The 25,139-nt window shown below is 31.5% G+C and overlaps 1 protein-coding gene across 4 annotated transcripts in view; it reads right to left on the reverse strand.

Moving 5' to 3' along the window:
* LOC142323622 (uncharacterized) overlaps window positions 1–25,139 on the reverse strand; it is a 122,681-nt gene that overhangs the window by 54,346 nt on the left and 43,196 nt on the right. For all 4 annotated transcript variants that reach the window (XR_012756135.1, XR_012756136.1, XM_075363497.1 and 1 more), the window contains 5 exons: window positions 24,810–24,934; window positions 23,127–23,668; window positions 22,139–22,615; window positions 18,621–18,898; window positions 8,667–8,871 (listed from right to left, as the gene is read on the reverse strand). Coding sequence is in view for 2 of the 4 variants with exons in the window: in XM_075363497.1 (XP_075219612.1) it covers window positions 8,667–8,871; window positions 18,621–18,898; window positions 22,139–22,615; window positions 23,127–23,668; window positions 24,810–24,934 (1,627 nt within the window). In the remaining 2 variants the exon portion in view is untranslated. The remainder of the gene's footprint in view (window positions 1–8,666; window positions 8,872–18,620; window positions 18,899–22,138; window positions 22,616–23,126; window positions 23,669–24,809; window positions 24,935–25,139) is intronic.

The following is a 25,139-nucleotide window of genomic DNA, read 5'->3' on the forward strand; positions in this document are numbered from 1 at the left end:
CTCGCATACGATTTCGTAGCAAAATATTGTTCAAGGATGAAAACTCGTTCTATGGTAAAAGACATTCTGTTCGTAACACGACTGGAAACGGCACAAAAGTTTAACAGCTCAAGGAGAATCAACTCACACTGCCATATCTATACTGGTTGAGTAGCGCTACCAACTTCGTGTCACAAAACAAAATTTTCCTTTCTTAGAAAAAAAATTACCAGACATTAACAATTGGGTAACAGGACTAAAAAATCATCCTGTATATGATATTAACCTGTTGTACCTTATGCTTTCATAGTTCACAAATAGCTAAATTAAGGAAGTACCTTAAGGGTACTAGTATGTATCTTTTATTACCCCAAAAAAAAATTCAATAAACTACTGTTAAATGAAAAAAATAGATATTTTAAAAGGAATCATTTGAAAGTTCAGTTATTTTAATTCTTTTTAATTAGTAAAATTAATAACTAGATTTGAGTACTTCTATTAGTATTACTGTTGCAGATTCAATTAATCTCTCTTTAAAGGCTTAAACTGAATGAAATAAACAACAAAACCATGATTATGCATTTATTTTATATATACATAGGGTTGTATTTTTTTAAAGTACATCTAGTTTTAATCACAATATACAAGGTGATTAAAACTAAGTTATTGTGATTAAAACAAAGATTCATTTGTAACAAAACACCAATTTACAAAAAAAAAAACAGTCTATTACACAACTATTATATACATCTTATAGCTACTTATTTGCATAACTACCATCCAAATTAAAATACTTTTCATATATGTAAACAAGTCTTTGAATAACCTCATCAAAAACTCTGCCACCTGTTAATTAGGCCAGGTAGTAACACCACCTTTAAAGTGCTCATCATTTTCGAGCACAAAATTTGTGGAAGCCTAACCTATAGATTACAATTTCATACAGTACTGTTCATGATATGTGAGGAAAAAATTAGGATAATTCTATTATTATGAATCGAAGATTTTCTTGAATTTTCGCATCAACACTTGCAGCAAGTTCATCTGACAATTGAGGGTCAACCACTTCTTTCACTGTCATAACTGTTCTTCCCGAAACATATGGCACTACTACTTTCTTACCGCACTGCCAGCCATAATATTCCCTCCTAATACCAAACAAAGTTCACTATGAATTTCAGCAGCAACAAGTTTTTTGCGTAAAGGAAACTGATGTCAACATGCACTTCACAGTCAGCAGGATGTTCTATGATGGAGCCATTCTGAACCGAATTTTATAGGAAAAAATAAGTGACCAGTATTTCCAATAACACTACTAGAACAGCACTGAACTGGTCCATTCAAATGTGCAAAAACAGAATCATTACCCCCACTCCAACGCAATACCAAGGGCCAGAAATTAATCTCCATACAGCCTTCGTACATAATGAGATTATATAAGAACTCAAAAAATATCAAATGCTAATAATAAAATTATTATAAAAAAAAGTAAAAAAAGAAATTGTTACGGGCTGTACGTTGTAGCAGAATAATGGATTGTAGTATACATAAAATAATTACACACTGATTTGATAACTAAATAGACTATATTTATAAGATTACCAACATTAAATTATATTACTATAATGCAGAGGCCGTACTGGCGTGCATGTATACTCTAAAACTGTCCAACTCCGAATGATTAGAATACAAAATGTTCTTAATACTAAAGCTGCCCACAGGCAACGCTGAGTGTCTGATTTTAACCCAAACATACACTCCCCGCACGTTGATCTTTTGATCAATATTAATTACATTGTCTCAGTTTATTGGCAATGGCACAAGTTTAGTAATAGGTCTCTTGAAAAACGTGCTGCCTACCTTCAACTGAACTACGCATACTAGACCATCTTTATCTGGAAAAACACTGCCTATTACAGCCATTTTCCAAAACTGAGGTGGTAAGTTGTCTTCTTTCACTAGCACTACTAGACCTGGTCGAAGATTTTCGGAGGGTGACTTCCAATTGCTACGCTGCTGCAAACCATGGAGATAATCGTGAGACCATCGTGACCAAAGACTCTGACGTATCTTCTGAAGCTGCTGCCATCTGGAAAGCTTGTTACATTTTATATCTAACAAATTGGGTTCAGGTAGTGCTATTAAAGGATTACCAATAAGAAAATGTCCAGGTGTCAAGTAAGATGGATCGCTAGGGTCATCGGATAAAGTAGAAATAGGTCTAGAATTGAGGATAGCTTCTATATCGGATAAAAGGGTAGAAATTCTTCAAAAGTTAGATAAGTTTTACCTATGACTCTTTTGAGGTGGTATTTCATTGACTTCACAGCTGCTTCCCACAGGCCCCCAAAATGAGGTGAATTAGCTGGTATGAAGTGCCATTTGAGCTGTAACTTGGGAGCGTAATTTTCAATGCCTGTATTAAATTCTTTATTTATTCTTTATGTTACGGTCGTCGAGAAAAGGATGAAGATTAAGAAGGTCACTTTTTTTAGGAACGGTAGAAGTTGATCGAAGTTAATTTCTTGACAATATGCTTGTTGCTGTACCATCCAGATGCATGATTGTAATGAATCTTGAATGTCTGCAGTGTTAAGATTTCCTGTTTTCTTCTTTTTATTACAACAATTATAAATAAATCTCTTGCTTAGGGCAACTACTCGTGTTAATCTAGAAATACTTGAAAACTTACAAACTAAATAGTCATTTGGTGGAAAAACACATGTCAAACTAGTTTCTGTTTGTCGTACTTCTGGAATATCTTGAACATGATAACTGTCTGAATTAGGCCACGAACTGGAGGGTAAATACAACCAGATTGGTCCACACCACCAGATGCTTTTATCTAAACTCTCTGGATTGGAACCTCTGGAAATGAGATCAGCAGGATTGTCCGACGAAGCGACATGTTTCCAGTCATTGACGTCTGTTAGATCTTGAATCTGCGAAACTCAATTCGCAACGAACGTTTTCCACTTCGATGCAGGAGCTGAGATCCATGCCAAGCAGATTTTGGAGTCCGTCCAAAGATGAACCCTTTCAATCGACAAATTCAGGATTGGTAATGTTTTTCGTAACAATTTTGACAACAGTAAAGCGCCACACAGCTCTAACCGTGGTATACTGACAGTTTTAACTGGTGCGACACGAGATTTTGAGCAAAGTAGTAGTTGAACTAAAATCTCTCCCTCAGAATTGACAGAATGCAAATACAGACAAGCACCAAATGCATGCTGAGATGCATCGCAGAAACCGTGAACTTCAATATCTGTAGGATTATTGATAATAACTCTTCTATTTATTTTAATATCATCAATTAAAGAAAGTTGTGACACCAAAACATGCCATTTCTGGAACAGTGATGATGGTAAGTTATCATCCCAACCACTACCACTAAGCCACAATCGTTGCAAAAATATTTGGTAAGAGATTACAATAGGACTGATTAAACCAATCGGATCATAAATGGAAGCTATTGTAGACGCTACTTCTCTTTTTGTTAATGTCTTTAAATGGTGGAATTTTGGAAGAAATAGAAAGCACATCTGGTTGAGGAAACCACTTAAAGCCTAAAGTTTGAATGCTATATTTTTTCTCAAGCTGAATTGATGTTTTTGTATTTACAAGTTCTTGAGGTAATGAATTTAAAAGTGATTTATGATTAGAACTACATCTTCTCAGTTGAAATCCACCAGACCTTAACAACTCTATTAACTCTGATTGGATTGCAAGAGCTGTTTTGATGTCATTAGCTCCAGAAACTAAATCATCAAAAACTACCCGAAGTTTAGTTGTGGTACTATTTTGCTTAAAAACGGCATGATGAGGAAGGTAGAACTGTTGTTTACAATCATTACCTTGAAGAGGCACTGGCTTCAAGTGACTGAGTTCCTTATATTCTTGAAGAAATTTTGAGTATTCCAGACAAAGTGAATGATTCCTTTGAAGCCTTTTCTCTAACGCTTGAAATCACAAACTTGCTTGATCGAATGAGTCTCCTAAAGGTAATGATCTGGCTTTAGAGGAAGTGTGACGATAAGACGACCTGAAGAATCTCGGGTTGTTGTGTTCCAATAATACTGTTCACACTCGTCTTGTTCCTTAGCCTTGGGTAGAACAACCAACTCTTCTAATTCCCAAAATTGTTTGAGCTGTTGTTGAAGTTGATCATTTGTTAATGTTAAACATGTGGTTTGAGGACTTGAAGAGGTATTTTCTGATGGATATTTTCCCGATAGAATCCATCCTAATTCAGTTTCAAAGATAACTGGAAACCCACCTGGTCTTACCCTTTTATCACATTTCATAATTTCGAAATATAGCTCGGCGCCTATTAACAAAACATATCAATATTTCCTGGTTTATAAAATTCTGGATCAGATAAATTTAAATTCGAAGGCAGATTCCATGATTTGTAGTTGATAACATTGCATGGCATATTGCTAGTTATTTGTGGTAACATTAAACAAGAAATATTTGCACTAAAATCGTTATAAGTAGAAAATAATTGTACGTCTACACTATAATTTATTTTAGTAAGAGAATTATTTATACCCATAACTGGAACTGACTGACGAAACCTAAACGTTCAACACAGTTTTCAGTAATGAAGTTTGATTGGCTAGCTGAATCTAATAGCAATCTACATGGTTGTAATCTTCCTTGACTATCTTGGACCTTAACAATCGGTGTAGAAAGAAGAATATTCGATTGCACTCTTGATTTGAGCGAACAATAAATGTTAGAAGAGCTATGATGTGAAGCTGGACTGTCTTGCGAACAACTAGAAAATTTCTGGTTTGAATCTGAATCATTATTGCTATTACATTTAAACGAATTATTTTGGGAACCTATATGTAATGAGATGTGATGTTTGCCCTTGCAAATTCGTCAGCCTCCAGAGGAACAATTCCTGACTAAATGACCTAATCTAAGACAATTGTAATATAACTTCTAATCCTTAACAAACTTAAATTTATCAGAAACACTTAAATTACTAAACTTCAAACACTTGTATGAAGTGTGAGGTTGATTGCAACATTTACATACTTTGGAATTAGTAGCAACATATGAGTTAGTATGTCGAACAGGTTTATATTTTTGCCGTTCATACACTGTTTTTGTTTATTACTGCTTGAACAGGTTAAAGCCTCCATGGCTTGACTTTTCCAAAAATTCAAAAAGATCTTTGAGAGATGGAAAATCTTGTGTAGAATTTTTTAATTCCCATTCTCGTTTGGTTTTTGCATCTCATCTATCTATATACAGTTGACTTAAAATTACTTCATGAATTGGTGTTTGAATATTTAAAACATTGAGAGCATTAAAATTACTAATCGCCGTATGATGAACTGACGCAATTCGTTGGCGTCTTCCTTACTAACTAACTTAATATTAATTATTTCTCTAACATGAGCCGATGCAATCAATCTCTTGTTTTCGTATCGGTCTTGTAACAATTTCCAAGCAACCAGGTAATTAGCATCAGTAACAGCTAAGTTTTTTGTTAATTGAGCTGCTTCATGTGTCAGTGTAGAATTCAGATAGTAGAATTTCTGAATTGGACTAACGTCTTTATTGTCATGAACCAATACCTTGAATGCATCTGCATAAGGCATCCAATTTTCGTACGTACCGTTAAAACGAGGTAAATTGACAGTTGGTAATTTTACTGAAAGTTTATTTTCGTTAATAATGCAAGATTGATGTGACTTGAAGTGCTGGGTTTCTGAGACTAATGTTTCCTTTAAATATTCTTCCATTTGCGCCCTAATTTCATAATAATTGTCTTCAAAATCTAAACTATCTTCTAAATGCATATCGTAATTTTTCTCGTCCTGTTCTTCTAGCAAACTCTGTATTTTATTAAAATTATCTAAAATATTTGGCATTGCATCATATCTAACTTTAATATTACTTTTTGGTGTCTCATTATTACATTTATCGACAAATGTTTTTATGCGTGTTAATTGAGCCTTACATACTCCTAGTTGTTTTTTCAAAGTTGTAATTTCTACTTAAAGAGACATAATAATAATTCTTATAGATATAACTACTAATGTAAATTAAAGATTTATAGGAAAATTAGAAATTAATATTTATTAAAAATATAGACGATATGGATGGAATTAATCAGTAAGAAATAATAATGTGAATGATAAAGGAATCAAATGACAGAATATAAATGTAAGTCTGTATCATAAATAGGAACGTAAATAAGGAACTGATAATTCCCAATTTGATATTACTTATCTGAAACAAATAAGATAAGCGACTGGCAGCAGGTAGGCTGACTTGAAGGTCACGATGAAATGGCTGTTTACTTAGCACCAAGGTCGATGTCTGCATTCCAAGTCGAATTAAACGGGCACTGAAGATTGTCCCTTAATTATTACTGTATTACACATGGATATTAACCGCACTTCTTATCGATATTATTACGCAACTATATTATACGATATATTACGAAGTATATATACTATATTAGATATATTATACGCAAACTATATTCTGCACACACAATAAAAAATATCCGGTTCGGAGGACCAATGTTACGGGGTGTACGTTGTAGCAGAATAATGGACTGTAGTATACATAAAATAATTACACACTGATTGATAACTAAATAGACTATATTTATAAGATTAACAACATTAAATTATATTACTATAATGCAGAGGCCGTACTGGCGTGCATGTATACTCTAAGACTGTCCAACTCCGAATGATTAGAATACAAAATGTTCTTAATACTAAAGCTGCCCACAGGCAGCGCTGAGTGTCTGATTTTAACCTAAACAGAAATCTATATCTTTATAATAAGAAAAACAATCCACATAAAAATAAAATATCTAACACAATAATTTTATGTAATAATACAATGAATAATGAAATAAAAGAGAAAAAACCCACAATCACAACCATAAACTATGACCAGAACAATACACATTCAACTTATTCGACTATTTATAAAGAATATGAGGGTGGATCAAATAAGTACCCATGTTAAAAATGAAAATGCAAGTTTTTCAGAAATTTTTTTTTATTTTTCAACACAATCTGCTTTTAGGAGGATATACTTTTCCCAATGTCACTGCCATTTTTTTAAATACTCTAAAAAATACAATTTGTCAAACTGTTAAAAATAGGCTTCTGTCTCGACAATGGCCTCTTCATTTGAGCAGAATTTTTTTTCCCCACAAGCCACATTTTCATGTTGAGGAACAGAAAGAAGTTGCACAGAGCTAGAGCAGATGAGTAAGGTGGATACAGCAGCAATTCAGAGAGCAATTCATGCAGTTTGGCCGCGACAATTCCAAATGAGTTAGCTAGTGAGTGCATTGTTGTGATAACAGCACTTTTTTCTTTGCCAAGCGAGGCCATATCTGTTTTAATTACTCGTTGAATCGGTCCAATAATTCACTGTAGTACTGCCCATTGATTGTGTTTCCTTTTTCCTTTTGCCTGAAAGTCTATGAGGATTAGTCCATTCACATTCCAAAAAATTGTAGCACGAGCTTTCCAACGCAACCATCTTAGCCTTCTTTGGTGCAGATTCGCCTGAAAAAACCCATTGGTTTGATTGTCGTTTAGTCTCTGGCATATAGTAATGGATCCAGGTTTCATCAACTGTGATAAATTGACATAAAAACTCCTGCAGATTTCGCTTGAAGAGGTCCAAACACTATGTTGAAATGTTGACAGCCATATCCACTTGTCCGAAGTGAGCAATCACGGCACCCATTGGGCCAACAGTGTTCTCACTCTTAAACTAATCATGTAAAATGCTTATTGCCATTCTGCACAACATACCTACAGCCTCTACTACTTTGCATGCTTTCATTGGCAATCAGCAAGAATTACGTAATCGACCTTTTCAATGAATTCCTTAGTAACCATGTCTGCTAGGCAACCTAGGCACTCCTCATCAAAAACAGATGTATCTCCATGTTTAAATTCATTAAACCAATATCTTACAGTTGTCATCAATGGTGAAGAATCCCGATAGACAGAATCCAACTTCGCTTTTATTTCTTCACATGTTTTTCCATCCAAAAATAAAAAGTGAATTACGGATCGGTATTTTCTTTTTCCATTGTATCGAAAAACACCAAATACATTTAACACAAATGGCTGTCAAATAAAAACTAACCTATGAATCAGTCTGAAATCTGGTCTAGTGTCGTTTGATAGATGGTAGTCTACTGTATTAATGCCAATTTTCCTCAGCAATGCCACCTGTCTTCAAACACAGATACTTATTGATCCATCCTCATATTTAATTAGCTGTAAAGAAAGTACATAATTCTTTGATTGTAGAAACATTGCTTGAAGTAACAAAAATGTATTCTTAACTAAGATACAACTAATCAATTAACTAACTTAAGAAACTATTCTGTTTTTTTTTTTTTTTTTTTTTAGTACAATGAAAATAAATTGTAATGCTTTCTATTGAATATTACAGTAATTAGATAAGGGAAAAAATGGTCTCTGATAAAATAAGCAAGCACATTCCTTGCATTAACAGATCTAAATAATAAGATTAATGTTTGGCACTAACAAATTAACTAAATGTAATCAATATACTTATCTTTTATTTTATCACAATCAGAACACTGTCTATTCATTATCTACATGGTAAACTATCAAACCTACCAAACTGGGAAGAAAAAAAGAACAAAAATATACCTTTCCTATAGCGAGTTCCTTGATTTGGTGTAGCATTATATGCCGGTTGTGCAGTGGTTACAACTAGTGTAGGATAGGTTGCGGGCATCACCATAGGAATAGCTGCTGCCGCCGTTGCTGCTGCTGCCGGACCTCCTGGGCCTGGCCCATAACTCGGAGTTTGAGGCGTGTGTGGACGGGAAGGTGTTGGTGTGCTTGGTGATCGCTGTCAAAAAAAAAAAATGAATGAAGAATAAAGTCAAAAAATCTACACATCTTATATCCAGTGAATATCATTACTATGGTCTAAGATGACTGAACAGGACTCTACAGTTGATAGTGATTAATTTAAATATATACACTTAGACACAGTTTATTCATGGTTTTTTTAACACATTTCAACTTTAATGATAAAGTAATTCCTCTTAACTCATTTATCTCTACTTTAAACTAGAATTTTAATAAAAATTTAACCAATAAAATATGTTAATTATTTAGAATCTGTAATATCATAAAATTTATTTACTCAAAAGTTAATAGATTAAAAAAAGAAACTAAAGTGCTTTTTTTTCTTTTTTGTCATAAAGATTACAGAATGAATAATTCAGAATCAAGAGTAACTATTTAATTTTCAATTCTCTTCCCTTTCCATTATTTCACTTAAACCCAGAATACTCAAACCACATTTTGTCATGTTTTCTGTCATTTCAACTTTCTTCTCTGTAAGCATCCTAATATTCCTACTATCAGATTTCATAAAGACATTTCATTTCTTACACCCTTAAATTTGGAGAAATAGAACCATTTTTTGAAGAGGGTTATAGGAAAGGCAGAGAATGAAAGTAGGAATGCTGTCATGAGGTGCATTTTAATAAAAATTGAGGAAACAACAAACATTGATTGTGAAAGAACACAAAAATACAGAGTGAAAATAAAAGAAATGACAATGTAAGAACAATTGAATCCTTCATTAAATTTAAAAAAAGCATTCGGAAGTATCTTCTTTAATCGTAGAATAGACATGATAATTTTTGTATATTAAGATCGGGATACAGAAACTGCAGCAGATTATTTTCTACACCCAATAGATTTAATGAATGCAAATACAGAAGGAAACTCAACTACTTACCATAAACTGCTGTTTTCTGAATCTTCAAACAGAGATAAAAAGAAAACAAAGATTTATGAGTAACTCAAAAAGGAGGTGCTGAAGAATCTAGAAAAGAATTACATACTGAAAAGTTAAAGAACAGGTGAAACAGATCAGACCAAGGTTTCAGAGCAAAGGGTAAGAGAAATATCACAAAGAAATAGAAGATAGTATACTGGAGACAGCAGAAGAGGTCTGTGGAAGATAAAGGACTGAAGAGGATTTAGAAGTCGAAATAAAAGACACAAAAGAAAGGTTGGGTGCAAAGCAATGGGGATGGTTTGGACATGCGACAAGAATAGCCAATGAGAGAAAGGTTAACTGGTTTACAAATTTAAGAACAAGAGGGACTGCCTGAGACGTTAACAGAGGTGCCAAAAGAATTGGTGAGAGCAAGGGATGCAAGAGTAGAGAAAGTTAAGAGGTGAATTGATGACAATGAGGTAGAAAAGATAATCTTTCTGATGCTGCAGTAGTGTACGAGAAGAGAAAAAAAACTTTTATCTTCTCCTATCTATACCACCTAATTACAACTACTTACTTTAAGCAGCAAACTCAAATAAACACGCTAAATAATAAATAATACACACAGCACAAGAAGAAAACAACAAGACTGCAATTCAAAATTATTCTGGGGAACCTGGATGGCACTAACAAAACAGCATTACTAATTTTCTCAGCTCAAGTACAGTACGAGCAAGAATATTGTTGTATACACCTATTAAAATCAAGTTATTTAATATTTTATTGTGCGATATTCATGTACCATTGAGAACAATTACTGTTTACATCCTACTAGTATAAATTATCAAATAAAAAACCAGTTTTGTTTACTGTTATGATATATCACATTTTGATGAACTAAAGTTAAATCAATAATCTAGACTACTATAAATAATATTTATTATTAAATAAAAATCTGTATCAAATACAAAATCATATCATATATTGTTTTTCTGTAATGAATTAACAAATACGAAAGAACTAAGCACAAAAACAATTCTAAGCACTGTAGTTTACAATCCCTCAGATCAGCGGTTTAATTAATTATGAATAAACCTTAAGATAGATTAAAACATCTACATGAGGTATATTAATTAAATCTAGATTTAGGTATAAAATCTTCTTAAATAAAGCTATTATTTATTGCTTCAATAATAATTAAAAGGCAACTATGCAAATTTACAAAAAGTAATAAGCATAACTTTACCACTTAAGATTACAGTTCCTGTTTAGATTTGGAACAATAAAAAAGTCCTACAATACCTTCAAAGGATGAATGTACTTTTTTCTTCTTAAACAAATAAAACTGATGTACTTAAAACAAAAGAGATTATATCTTTATATAAAATGGATTTGAACACCTATTTTAATCTAACAAATAAAAATATAGTTCAACACAATTAAGAGATTCAAGTTTCATAACTTCTGGCACCATTGGTAACATACAATTTATATAAAAATAGTGTCCACTTACCAACAATTGTAAGTATTGTCTATCCCCTCTATCATCAGGAAGTACTGATTAACTATAAATTTTATAGTTGTGCATGTAAATTTATATAAATGGGAATTAGAATGAAAAAAAAATTTCAAATTATTATATTCATAACAGTTGATTACCAATAGTTAAAATAAGTCAACGTTAATTATTATGTTGGCTAACTAATTCCATTTATACTGCGTAACAGTTGTAAGTTCAGTAGTTGTTAAGGGTGTAAGTCAGGAAGACTTAAATAGCCAATCAACATCACTGTCCTCTGAGTACTGCGCAGCTGAAAGCAATGGAAAACTACAGCTGCTTTTTTTCCAAGAAAATGTAGCTCTCTACATTTTCATATAGCAATGATGGAGGCGCCTTCCTTGGTAAAATATTCCGGAGGTAAACTAATCCCCCGCTCGGATCTCCGGGTAGGAACTACTAAAGAAGGAGTCAACATAAAATTAAAAAATAACATTCTAAGAGTCGGAGCGTGGAATGTTAGAAGTTGAAAAAAGGTTGGTAGGTTAGAAAATTTAAAGAGAGAAATGGTTACGATAAATGTAGATGTAGTAGGAATTAGCGAGGTTCGAAAGGAAGAGGTAAATGACTTTTCGTCAGGTGATTTTAGAATAATTAACTCAGCTTCAAATAATGGGCAGGCAGGAGTAGGTTTCGTAATGAACAAGAAAATAGGGAAGAGAATAGAGTATTTCAAAATGCATAGTGATACAATCATTGTAAAACGGATAAAATCAAAACCTAAACCGACAATGATTGTCAACATCTATATGCCTACAAGCGCCCATGATGATGATGAGGTAGAGTGTGTATACAAAGAAATTGATCAAGCAATTAAACACATAAAAGGAGATGAAAATTTAATAATAGTTGGAGATTGGAATGCAGGCATTGGAAAAGGCAAGGAAGGAAATATAGTGGGTGAATATGGGCTGGGCAAAAGGAATGAAAGAGTGGACCGACTTATAGAGTATTGCACAAAGTATAATTTAGTAATTGCCAACACTCAGTTTAAAAATCATAATAGAAGAACATACACTTGATAAAAGCCAGGCGATACTGCAAGGTATCAGATAGATTACATCATGGTTAAGCAAAGATTTAGAAAAAAACTCGTTGACTGCAAAACTTACCCTGGAGAAGACATTGATAGCCACCATAATTTAGTGATAATGAAATGTAGATTGAAGTTTAAAAACCTGAAGAAAAAGTGTCAGATGAATCAGTGGAATTTAGAGAAGCTTGAGGAAGAGGAGGTAAAGAAGATTTTTCGAGGACATCGCAAGAGGTCTGAGTAAAAAAGATAAGGTAGAAAATGTAGAAGAAGAATGGGAGAATGTTAAAAAGGAAATTCTTAAATCAGCAGAAGCAAACTTAGGCAGAACAAGGAGAACTGGTAGAAAACCTTGGGTTTCAGACTATATATTGTAGCTGATGGATGAACGTAAAAAATATAAGAATGCTAGTGATGAAGAAAGTAAAAGGAACTATTGACAATTAAGAAATATTATAAACAGAAGTGCAAACTAGCGAAAGAAGAGTAGATTAAAGAAAAGTGGAAAGAGAATTGAACATTGGTAAAATAGACAGAGCATACAGGAAAGTTAAGGAAAATTTTGGGGTGCATAAATTAAAATCTAACAATGTGTTAAACAAAGATGGTACACCAATTTATAATACAAAAGGTAAAGTCGATAGGTGGGTGGAATATATTGAACAGTTATACAGAGGAAATGAATTAGAAAATGGTGTTATAGAGGAAGAAGAGGATGAAATGGGAGAAACAATACTGAGATCTGAATTTAAGAGAGCATTAAAAGATTTGAATGACAAAAAGATTCCTGGAATAGACGGAATAGCTGTAGAATTACTGCGCAGTGAGGTAAGGAAGCGATTGATAGATTATAGAAACAGGTGTGTAATATTTATGAAAAGGGGGAAGTTTCGTCAGACTTCAAAGAAAGTGTTATAGTCATGATACCAAAGAAAACAGGAGCAGATAAATGTGAAGAATACAGAACAATTAGTTCAGCTAGTCATGCATCAAAAATCTTAACTAGAATTCTATACAGAAGAATTGAGAGAAGAGTAGAAGATGTGTTAGAAGACCAATTTGGTTTCAGGAAAAGTATAGGGACAAGGGAAGCAATTTTAGGCCTCAGATTAATATTAGAAGGAAGATTAAAGAAAAACAAACCAACATACTTGGCATTTATAGACCTAGAAGGGGCATTCAATAACGTAGACTGGAATAAAATGTTCAGCATTTTAAAAAAAAATAGGGTTCAAATACAGAGATAGAAGAACAATTGCTAACATTTACAGGAACCAAACAGCAACAGTAATAATTGAAGAACATAAGAAAGAAGCCGTAATATAAAAAAGGAGTCCAACAAGGATGTTCCCTATCCCCGTTACTTTTTAATCTTTACGTAGAAGTAGCAGTTAATGATGTTAAAGAACAATTTAGATTTGGAGTAACAGTACAAGGTGAAAAGATAAAGATGCTACGATTTGCTGATGATATAGTAATTCTAGCTGACAGTAAAAACGATTTAGAAGAAACAATGAATGGCATGGATGAAGTCCTGTGCAAGAACTACCGCATGAAAATAAACAAGAAAATGAAAGTAATGAAATGTAGTAGAAATAACAAAGACGGACCACTGAATGTGAAAATAGGAGGAGAAAAGATTATGGAGGTAGAAGAATTTTGTTATTTGGGAAGTAGAATTACTAAAGATGGACGAAGCAGGAGCGATATAAAATGCCAAATAGCACAGGCGAAACGAGCCTTCAGTCAATAATATAATTTGTTTACATCAAAAATTAATTTAAATGTCAGGAAAAATTTTTGAAAGTATGTTTGGAGTGTTGCTTTATATGGAATCGAAACTTGGACGATCGAAGTATCTGAGAAGAAAGGATTAGAAGCTTTTGAAATGTGGTGCTAGAGGAGAATGTTAAAAATCGGATGGGTGGATAAAGTGACAAATGAAGAGGTGTTGCAGCAAACAGATGAAAAAAGAAGCATTTGGAAAAATATAGCTAAAAGAAGAGACAGACTTATAGGCCACATATTACGGCATCCTGGAATAGTCGCTTTAATGTTGGAGGGACAGGTAGAAGGAAAAAATTGTGTAGGCAGGCAACGTTTGGAATATGTAAAACAAATTGTTAGGGATGTAGGATGTAGGGGGTATACCGAAATGAAACAACTAGCAGTAGATAGGGAATCTTGGAGAGCTGCATCAAACCAGTCAAATGACTGAAGACAAAAAAAAGCAGTTATAAACATCTTACTGACAAGACATTTTTCTTTTAACATTGACTTATTTTAACTACTGACAATCAAGTGTTATGAACATAATAATTTTAAATTTTATTTTCATTTTAATTCCCATTTATAAAAATTTCTATGAACAAATATAAAATTTATAATTAATCAGTAATCCCTGATGATGGAAGCGCTTATTAATCAATAATCTGAAAGCGCTTGGCTAGTCAATACTCACAATTGTTGTAAATGGACACTATTTTTAAATGAATTAAGAGATATCAAGACTACTATTTACAATAAATAATATCACTTATTTGAACTATTTTATTAGCGACAAACTTACATTAAATATAAGGGATGTTGACTACATCAATAGATTGGGGGAGGGGGAGTAAGTTCCTTTGCAACTATGACATACCTTGTCTAATTACATTGGTCAGCAAAATGTACTTTTTTGTTTGTTAAATGAGAGTGAATGGCTGATTCTTATAGTACTTTTTAAGCTGATTTTATACATATAAACAGATTTTTTTTTCTATCAGCTCAGTTTTTTGTAATTGAAATTTCTTTTAAAACAAAAAACGTAAGGTGAATGTAATATGAAAATATATTACATGCATTTTGTATTTGCCTGAAATCTATTTCTTTTGGATTTTCTGTTGTAATTTGCTGTAGGTAGATCCCTCTTTAGATTTCAACAGCTGTCAGCTATTATTTTTAGGCTCCATTTTCCATGATATTGTTTCCATTGTAGATATCACCTATTGAAAGTATTCTCCATGTTTATAACTGATAGTACCAAGAAATTGTTAGAGAAAAAATCCGAACGTGAATGTAAGAAATGAATTTCGAGTGACATGTTACACCCAAGTTCTATGTAGTTTTAAAGGAATTCACTTACAAGTTCTCTGTAGTTACTGGCACTATGATTTCCAAGAAAGTTGTTTACACCACATTTTGAAATGATTTCCATACAGCAACCTCCAAGTCATTCAAAAATTCTCAAATGTCAATCACTCAGTTTTCTTATTTGTGGTCCAACAAATATGCCTTCCTTTATTTTACAATCACTAATATTAGGGAATTTGTATTACAGTATACAAAGTTTTTGTACTGAGAGAAGAAATGTTCAAATTCTGACTGTCATGAAAAGCACTTATTTTAGATTTTGGTTGTAAAAATGCCATCCTTTCAGTCTTGATGACACTATTTCTGCTTGATTCTTTGATAAATTTAGATCAGGAACCAGATCACTAAATTCTGACTGATTAATTAAATGAGATTCAGTGCATCTATTTTCTAAAAAGTTTGGATCTCTTTCTTCATCGCCTGATATGTCAGCACAAGATTCAACATTGCCATCTTCATCTAAGTTTCATGTATCTGCTGGTACTGGAATTGGAAACTCTTGCCTATATGACACTGGCAGCATGACAGAGAGAATATCAAGGTATTTAACAGTAAGTCTTGTTTTAGCTATTATCCCAGATATCTTTATTACACAAAAATAACAGTCTGTGGTGTGATCCTTTGGTTCCCTCCAAACCATTGCAATTCCAAATGACATGTGACAAGATCCATTTAGCCAACCGGTCAACAATATTACACTAGAAGCACAGCAAATATGAGGAGCCCAAGATTTGTCATAATTGCCTAATTTACATTCAAAATACAGTTCATACAACTTTTTTATCAGTGGAATTATATTTCTTTCAGAGACTTCAACATTACCTCATCAAAGATATAGCAGAAATTGTTTGGATGATTAATGCAAGTGTGAGGTATTGTTAATACATTACAATAACCAATATTGTTTAAAAAGAAGTACTTTATAAACACACTAATTTAATAAACATACACTCACTTACTGAATAACATATGGTGCATGTTGCAAATATGATATATATATGTTTCACAAATAAGAAAGCTGTAACCATTATAAATTTTGGCTAAAATAGGCCTTAGGTCTTAATTAAGTTGGTTACTTTATTTGTATTATATACTTTTTATTTTATAAATTTTGTATTACACTAACGGATGATTTAATAAAATGAGAGGTTAAATGGATTTATTCAGAGAAGATTGATTGTGGATAATCACAGCATAATTACATAAGAACAAACTATTTTTTGATGATTGAATTCTTATTGCACATTCCTGCTAAAAATAAAATTTATCATAGTACGACATGCTCGCAATGGGAACAAACTTTTCCCACACAAAGCGTTACTTTAGTGTGCATACACACATTCAAATAGACTGAGTAATTCTCAGAAATGGTGGTGGGGGTTAGACTGGGAGACCATCGAAAGACATTGTGTTCAGATTCGTCGGTGTGAGCTTGAGTGCAGTGACTTAGTTCAGAAAACTGTTCAGAAGGTTTGCAATTTATGTTTTATTCCAGATACAGGTATGAGAAACTATTATTAAAGGTCTCTCCACGAAAATACTTAAGTGGATCCATTACAATATTTCTAATCCGTCGACTATTTAATAAAAAACTATTAAAAATGTTACTTGTTATGATGATAAATTATGTTCAAAATTATAACTACAATTAATTTCAGATTGGCCAATTCTGTATTAGTATATGTATTAATATGATTTGTGAAAATCTGATATGCAATTATCAAAGTTTAAGTATATAAATAATAAGGGTTCTACAAGTTTCAAGAAGTTTAATAATGGGTGTTCTGAGTCAAATATCCACTAAGCAAAAGAGCTTGTTTTATATGTTCTTTTTATGAATTTATTATTTGTTATTTTTTATATATATATATATATATATATATACAAATAGTTTGTTTCATAACGAATAAATAATGTATAATTATTTAATAATGTATAATTATTCATTGCTGTTAGTAATATTTTTTGATGTGTTGAGTTAATATAACTGGATTTATGTTATCTTAGGATATAAACTTATCAAGCAGCATAGTCTTAGTACATTGTTTCGCAAATCCCAACATTAGTAAATTCATTTTTTTTTTTAAACAAATTCCTTCAAAACTTTTATTTTTATAAAAAATTTTAATTTGGTGTATTATAGAAGCCTACAACAAAGCCAGCAATAAAACTGATTATTACATATACAAAAACTCGCACTTGAATGAGAATTAAAAATACTTCTCTGGTCTACACAACAGTTTATAAATATAGTAACAACAGGAATAACTAATGAATGGATATGTTAATACTAAGATGAAAATAGGAAGAATGGGTCATATTCTTGTTCATTTTAATTAGTGTGTAAATAATAAACATAATGACTAATGTCTAACAAATCAATATGACAATAATTAAGGGACTGTAAAAACAAAAGCTATTTAGTTGATAAATAATATAATAAAATGCGTTCACAAAATGCTATGCTTATGGAGTTGAAGCATGACAACACTTACTGAAAATAAGAAAGGTAGTTACAAAATAACTAAGCCTGATAGAAGAATTCTGATATCAATTTTTAATCAGCGTGAAAAATACCATGAGAATCAGTTATTCACCCTCGTTTAACAAAATCATTGTTGATTAATGTTATTAATAATAAGTACACCACATCACTTAGATTTATTCATAATAATGACTTTGAGTTTACATGCATATATTTTTATGTTTATTTAATAAGAAATATTTTCAACTATTCTACTTCCATTCAACTTTAGAAGTGACCACTTGTATACATGTAATTCATAAATAACAAAATAATTAAAAGATGTAGATGTAGATGTAGATTATACTACACTTCTGTATATATTCAGTTGCAATATTATAAATACAGAATATGATATTAAACAGGAGTATAATCACACATAACCCATGTATAAAAGTACTAAGAACTGACAGGTTTACAGACAGAAAATTCTCACTTCCTTAAATCTTCCAATGTTCAGTAACTTCTGTATAACTTCATATGTTAAACTAAAATTACACTCAATACCAGTCTCTCCAGTGTAAAAATCAAAATAAACAAAAAACATCAACTGAAGTAATTTAAAAGTATAAAACATACTAAAAGATAAAATAATTTAAAATTTTACTAACTGCTGTAAAAGGTTTTGAATTTGGATTATAAACGAATTCTTTTGCATTTGGATTGAGGTTAGACTTTTTAAGAGTAGTTGCCATTTTATCAACATCTGGAGTAGTTTGTTCTTTGGTTACAGGAGTTGATATTTCCACTTCTCTCTGTTCTGGTTCAGTCTGTTGTGTATTTATTGCTGATTTCTTCTGTTCCTCGTTAGATTCTGAAGTACCAGGTACCAATTTGAAATCAGAACTAAACTTCCTCAACTCATTTATTTGCTGCTGTTCATCTCTTCCTATGTTAAAAATAGATATTTTTATAAAACAACATTTATGAAAATAATAATTAATAAACAGTGTAACTTAACATAGCATAATCTGAACTACAGTAAATTAAATTCAGAGATGATAATTATAAACAAAAGATAATACAGTACAAGAGTATTGTTAACTACTGTATGAAAGATTAACTTCAAATAATCATTATTTCGCACTTTACACATTAACTGCAGAAAGCATTGTGATATATTAACTTGTAAATTTTTCATACTTGTTTGTAAACAAAAAAATAGGGAAAATTTTAATACAAAATTTAATTTTAGCTATTTTTCTGGTTAATATATCTTTATACCAAACTCTATTGCTAATTTATAGCAACTTTCACCTTCATTTAAATATATTTATAGAAATATAAATTTTAGATATGTTAAATAAAAATTCCCTTTAAAAATACTAATGTGTTTATTCTTAGCAAAAGTGTCTGTGGAAAATCATAACATTTATTAATTTTAATCACCAACTACAGACTAATGCAAGCTTACAAGTATACCCTTCTTTTTCTGGCACTTAGAGAAGATAGAATGTGATTCTGATTCTGACTGATTCAGATTCAAAATCTCACAGATGAAATGTACACACCTCTCTACCAAGTTTGTGAGTAATTATTATGTTCATAATAACAAATTAATTGATTTTTTTGTTTTATTTTTATAGGTTTAACATGTAATAAAAGATAAGAGTCAACAAAGGGAGGCTTAGGATTATTCAAATTAAAAAAAAAAGTAGATATCCTTTTGCTGCAGGGTGTAAAAGCTCAGTCAATTAAAATTGTTTACAGAGTAGCTGACAGCTAAATACTTTAAATATAAGTATCCAAAACCAAGCAATTACTAATGAAACATTTTATAACTAATAACACAAATAAAACAAAGTTATGGTTAATCATCACTTAATAAAAATGGCATTCAATAAAGTCAGGATGTCCTAAACTTAAGTCAAAATATGTTCCCTACCGTCACAGAAGACAAACATCAATGTTTCAACATATGATAATCCACAAGACTTATAATTGCATAAAGCAAATAATATATTGCTTGTGCAAAAAATTTTATCTAGAGCAAAAGAATACAAAAAATTAGTGCAGAGTACATTTACAGCATACCTGGATTCTTTCTATGAACTCAATATGTAAAAACATAACAGAAAATCAATTTCCTTATTTTTATATTAAATAAACATCAACTCATAACACAAAAATAACTTATAGAATTTTTAGAATTTGACGACTGTTTTCTGACACCTCACTTTGAATGAATTCTTAGCAGTTTTATAACAAACAAAAAACCCCATAAAATGTGTTCTGCGATGGCTTATGTCTAAAACAAATGGTTTTTAATTCTGAAAAACAGATCTCTCCTTCTAAAAACATGAATTTTTTGAAATTTCACTTTCACATATAGAACACATCATATCTGTTATTGCTTTGACCATAAAAAATAATCTACAGAAACAGTATTAACCAGAATAAGAATAGTACAAAAATGCATTGGACTAAAACTTATAGCAGTAACACCAATAATACAAAGCGGAATTCAGCAGTAAATTTACAAAATAAAAAAATAACTGCCATGAATCCTGACAAGTAAAACTTCAATTTAGAGGGCATTTTGTAGTATTAAGGAGAGATCCTTCTAGCAGACTAAAATTTAATTGAAACAACTGTATCGATTATTATATCGATTCACTGCTACAGACTCACTCCCACGAATGTGTAAATCATTTTCATCTGGCTTTAAAGACCGATCCTGTTTCATTTTAATTATAAATTCTCCTTTAACAACATAGTGCCTAATATACTGTAAAACAAATGATTCTTCATTTTAGTTAAATTTATAAATTTTGAAAAACCAAAACCATAATGAAGTAGCAACAGCCAAGTATGATTAATGCACAGCGGCTACATTAATGCATTTTATGCTATCAATCTTTATACACTGAAATGGGATACTCAATATCAGAAAATCTATAATAAAAGAGATTAATAAGCAAATTGTCAGTTGTTTATATTTTTTTTACTTATATCTTTACTTAACCATATTGCAGTTTATATTTTAATAAGTAGAAAAATCACATATTAATTTAGTTCCAGCACATAAGTTGACCCTTTATTACTTAACTGTAATATTGGTTTAGAAATCTCAACTTATACACTGTGATTTATGGTAGTTTAGTTCCATTTATTTCTAAATGAATAACAGACTTGGAAGAAAACCAAAAACTGAATTATAAGTAGGTACATGAGAGATCTTGTAACAGTGATCAAGTGTGATTTAAAATATTATACTGAGAGGCTCTAAATTAGATGATTAATTTTTTAAATCAAATGATAGTAGTCAGATAAATCATTATCAAGAGGAAGTATAGATGATTCCTATTAACAATAACAGATTCATTAGCAAATAGAAGCTAATTTTTTGAAGGTCCAGATATACAGGATTACAACAAACACTACATTAAACACAGGAATGCAATCAAATAGAAATGTGTAGAGGGAAGTTAGCACTGCACTTCTGATGCAGAAGGTAGACAGTTCTAGGCTCAGTCAGTCCACTTATTGTTTCTAGGCCACAGTTCTACAATTGGGCTCTAAATAGCAACACATCCCATCTTGGTGATCAGAGTTGTAACAAGATGTATGTATATTCATTACTTGAACAAAAGGAAATGGCTAACTACTTGCCCCAAATCAACACAATTCTCTAAATATCAGGCTTTTAAATATACAAATCAATCAAACCATACAGTCAAAAAGATTCCCAAGTCTAAAACACAGTTGTTTTAGAAATGTCACAGTTTAGAAATAATTTATGTAACAATGTAATAAAACCTCCAACAGTCAATTTCTTCATCATAAAGTCAGAGTTGTAAACAAAGTACACAGTAAATAACAAGATTTCACCTACCCTCCATTAGACGATTTTTGAAACATAAAACTATCATATTTGAAGAATCAATCAATCAATTACACACTAACTTAATTTAACAAAAATCTTTCTTACTTAACATTTCTTTCTTACTATAAAATAAAGATATATATATGAATTGCAAACTATTTGCCCGTAAACAGGTCCTACCCAACTAAATATTACAACATGAGAAGTTCTTATTAGGTTATACATTATGTGTTTTGCAAATATATATTATCAACAAACTAACAGGTAATTTCCTTACTTGATTGATATAATTTATTTCATTACCTCTAACAGGTCTAGGCATACGAGCAGAATTAGCAGGAGCAACAGAAGGCATCGGATTAGTGTTAACATTCTGATTTTCATTGCTAAGTGGAGATTTCCTTTGTTCCAGCTGATGTTGATTAACAATAGGCAAAGTAGGAGGAGGAGGTGCAGGTGATGTGGTAGTAGGTGTAAGAGTAGGAGTTTGTGTTGGTGTGGCATTGGTAGAAGTCGGAAAAGGTGCTGGTAATGGATGATGAGATGGGCCATGGGGAGTCTGCAAAGGTAATGAAGGATGGTGTTGATGAGGAGGAGGCTGTATCATCTGATTAGGAGGCAATTTATTCTCAGCAGATGGAGGAGGCGGTGCTGCTCCTCCTGGAGGAATCAAAATCGTAGCTGTACCAGTACGAGGTTGACTACCCTGTTGAGATGGAGGCATATCATACTTTGCGTTAGTTGTTCCACTATTATTTTCATTAATATTATATGCTCGCCCTGTAACAATGATAATAATTATGTTACAATTTAATTTAATATGGTCATATAGTTAGATAAACTATCAATTCAATTAAGCAGTAATGTAAATGCTATTTCGTGCCAGATTATAAAAAGTACATTATAATTAAAAATTAATATTTCCTTCATAAACTAAATTGTTTAGATAAGTTATAATTACATACTTAAAAAATCACTGCTAAAATATTGACTCAACATTATTAGCATCAATTTTTTCAATGAAATTAACTTAGAGAAGCATACATATACAAAAAAAATGGCTTAGAAACAGGTGAGAAGAAAAACATCAAAAAGTTTCACTAATAAAAAACATCAGCCCATGTTAGTAAATACTTATTAATAGCAGTATTAACTTAATTATTTTAGCTGTATTTCAAATGGTAATGGACCCCAGAAAAAAATTAACTAAAAAAAAATCTCTTACATACTACTATAATGATTTTGATCCCTATAATTATGATGAATTTTAAAAATAGTATTGCATATTTACCTGAACGTAATGTGTTATTAGTGACGGGTCTTTGCGGTTTAGGTGGAGGAGATGGATCCACTTGTCCATTCACTCGTTGTTCTCTATTATCTCTAGGCAAACATGGAAAATTAGCACTATTTACAGCTGTTGGAGTAGAGGCTGAAGGCGCTGGAGGAGGAGTCTGTGCAACAGCAGGAGTTTGTTCAGCAATAGCAGGTTGCGGCGGGTACATCGGAGGTGACGCCACCGCCGCATTCCCTGCAACCGTATGATGGTACTGATTGTAAACTGGAGCCGGAGGTTTCTGTGCAGGAACAGAATTTGTTGCAGGCGGTGGCGCTTGGACTGTTCGTCCAGGTTTCCCTGTTTGATGACTTTTTCTTTTTGCTGGAGGAACATATTTTGCGTTATCAGTGCCATTATTCTCTCCACTGCCACCTGGTCTAATAACAGCTGCAAACTTTTCTTCTTCATCACCATTCTCTATTTCAATTCTAGCTTTATATGTCGGATTATTTTCTATTTCATTTGCTATTTTTGTGGCTTTGGCTTCAGCATCTCTGTAAGAACAGATATATCCAATTTAAAATAAATGCATGTACTAAAATTAAATATTTACTAAGCATAGCCACTACAATCTACTCTACACATAACTTGAATTATCCAAACAAAATCTGCTAAATGCTGACCTAACCCTATAAAAAAATAAACATAATAAACATAAAAATATTCATAACATAGAAGTAATAAAATAGATCATTAGCAAATGAAACAGATACTATATGAAATTCTCAGCATACACATGCCTTATAAGCCTTATAGCCTTAATAGAACTTGTTAAACTTTTATAAGTAAAAAGGGAAATAAAACACATGACAATTACTGCCCTTCAATTGTTTTAAATGTCTTCAAACAATATAATACAGCATTATTTTATTACAATTACGATAATTGTGATAAACTAACACAATTAGATAATCTTAATTGTATTCAAATAAAAAATTTATGAACAATCTTGTTGGTTCAAATACATTAGGAGGTTCACAAAAATGTATTATGTAGCTCTATTTAATTTATAAATAATTCCCATAATTAACTATAAATAAATAATTGTTCACTAACAGCCTATATACACAGTATTAGTAATCTGTAAAAACCAATTCTAAGAGAACTGTTTCAACACCAAAAGTGATAGTGTCGACAATTGATGGTGGATCAGCGCGGTGGGGGGTATCTCGTTACTATGAAATAAAATGAAGTATTACACTAATATAAATCTATTGGTAGCTTATTAACATCTTAGTATCATTGATGACCTATATCCTGCCAATGAATAAACAAATGTCTTGTCTGCTGTAGCTCTAAATGAACAGTTATGTTTATTTTGAGCACACTCTTTAGCATATCTACACTGCTCTCCATAGTTACCATACCTAGTATTTTTACCTTTTATTTTTAACACACTGAATTATTCTTTCTATTATTTTGTTATTTCTCTTATGTTTTTTAAAGGTACAATTAGTTTTGGTATTATAAATAAACTAAAAAAGTAGAATTATAATTATCTAATAAGATTTATTATGAGAATTATTTTCCAGCAAAAGGTAAATTCAATAAATAAAAATATACACAATATTTAAAGAAACAACATTCTTTTTAGATAAATTGAAATATAAACAATACAGTATACAATTAACTTACTTATAATCTTTTGTGTCACGTTTCTGCAGCTGCATCGTGTACCCAGGCATAGTATGATCAAATGTTGAAGTAACACCATACATCTGTTCATTTTTTTTAAACATATCATTTACATCCCAGCCGTTCTAAAATAAAAAATTAAAAATTAAAAATAAAAGGCTACAGTCACCAAATCACAAACATTAACGATTAATAACATTACATGAACCTAAAATCCCCAATCATCTAAATATCAATTATATGTGAATGTCTTTTGAAGTTCAATTTCTATAAGGATTTCTGAATTATTCTGAAATTTTACGAAATTTATGGTAATTTTTAAACTATTTT

The sequence above is a fragment of the Lycorma delicatula genome, chromosome 4 (genome assembly GCF_047948215.1).
Source record: "Lycorma delicatula isolate Av1 chromosome 4, ASM4794821v1, whole genome shotgun sequence".
NCBI classification, from domain to species: domain Eukaryota; kingdom Metazoa; phylum Arthropoda; class Insecta; order Hemiptera; family Fulgoridae; genus Lycorma; species Lycorma delicatula.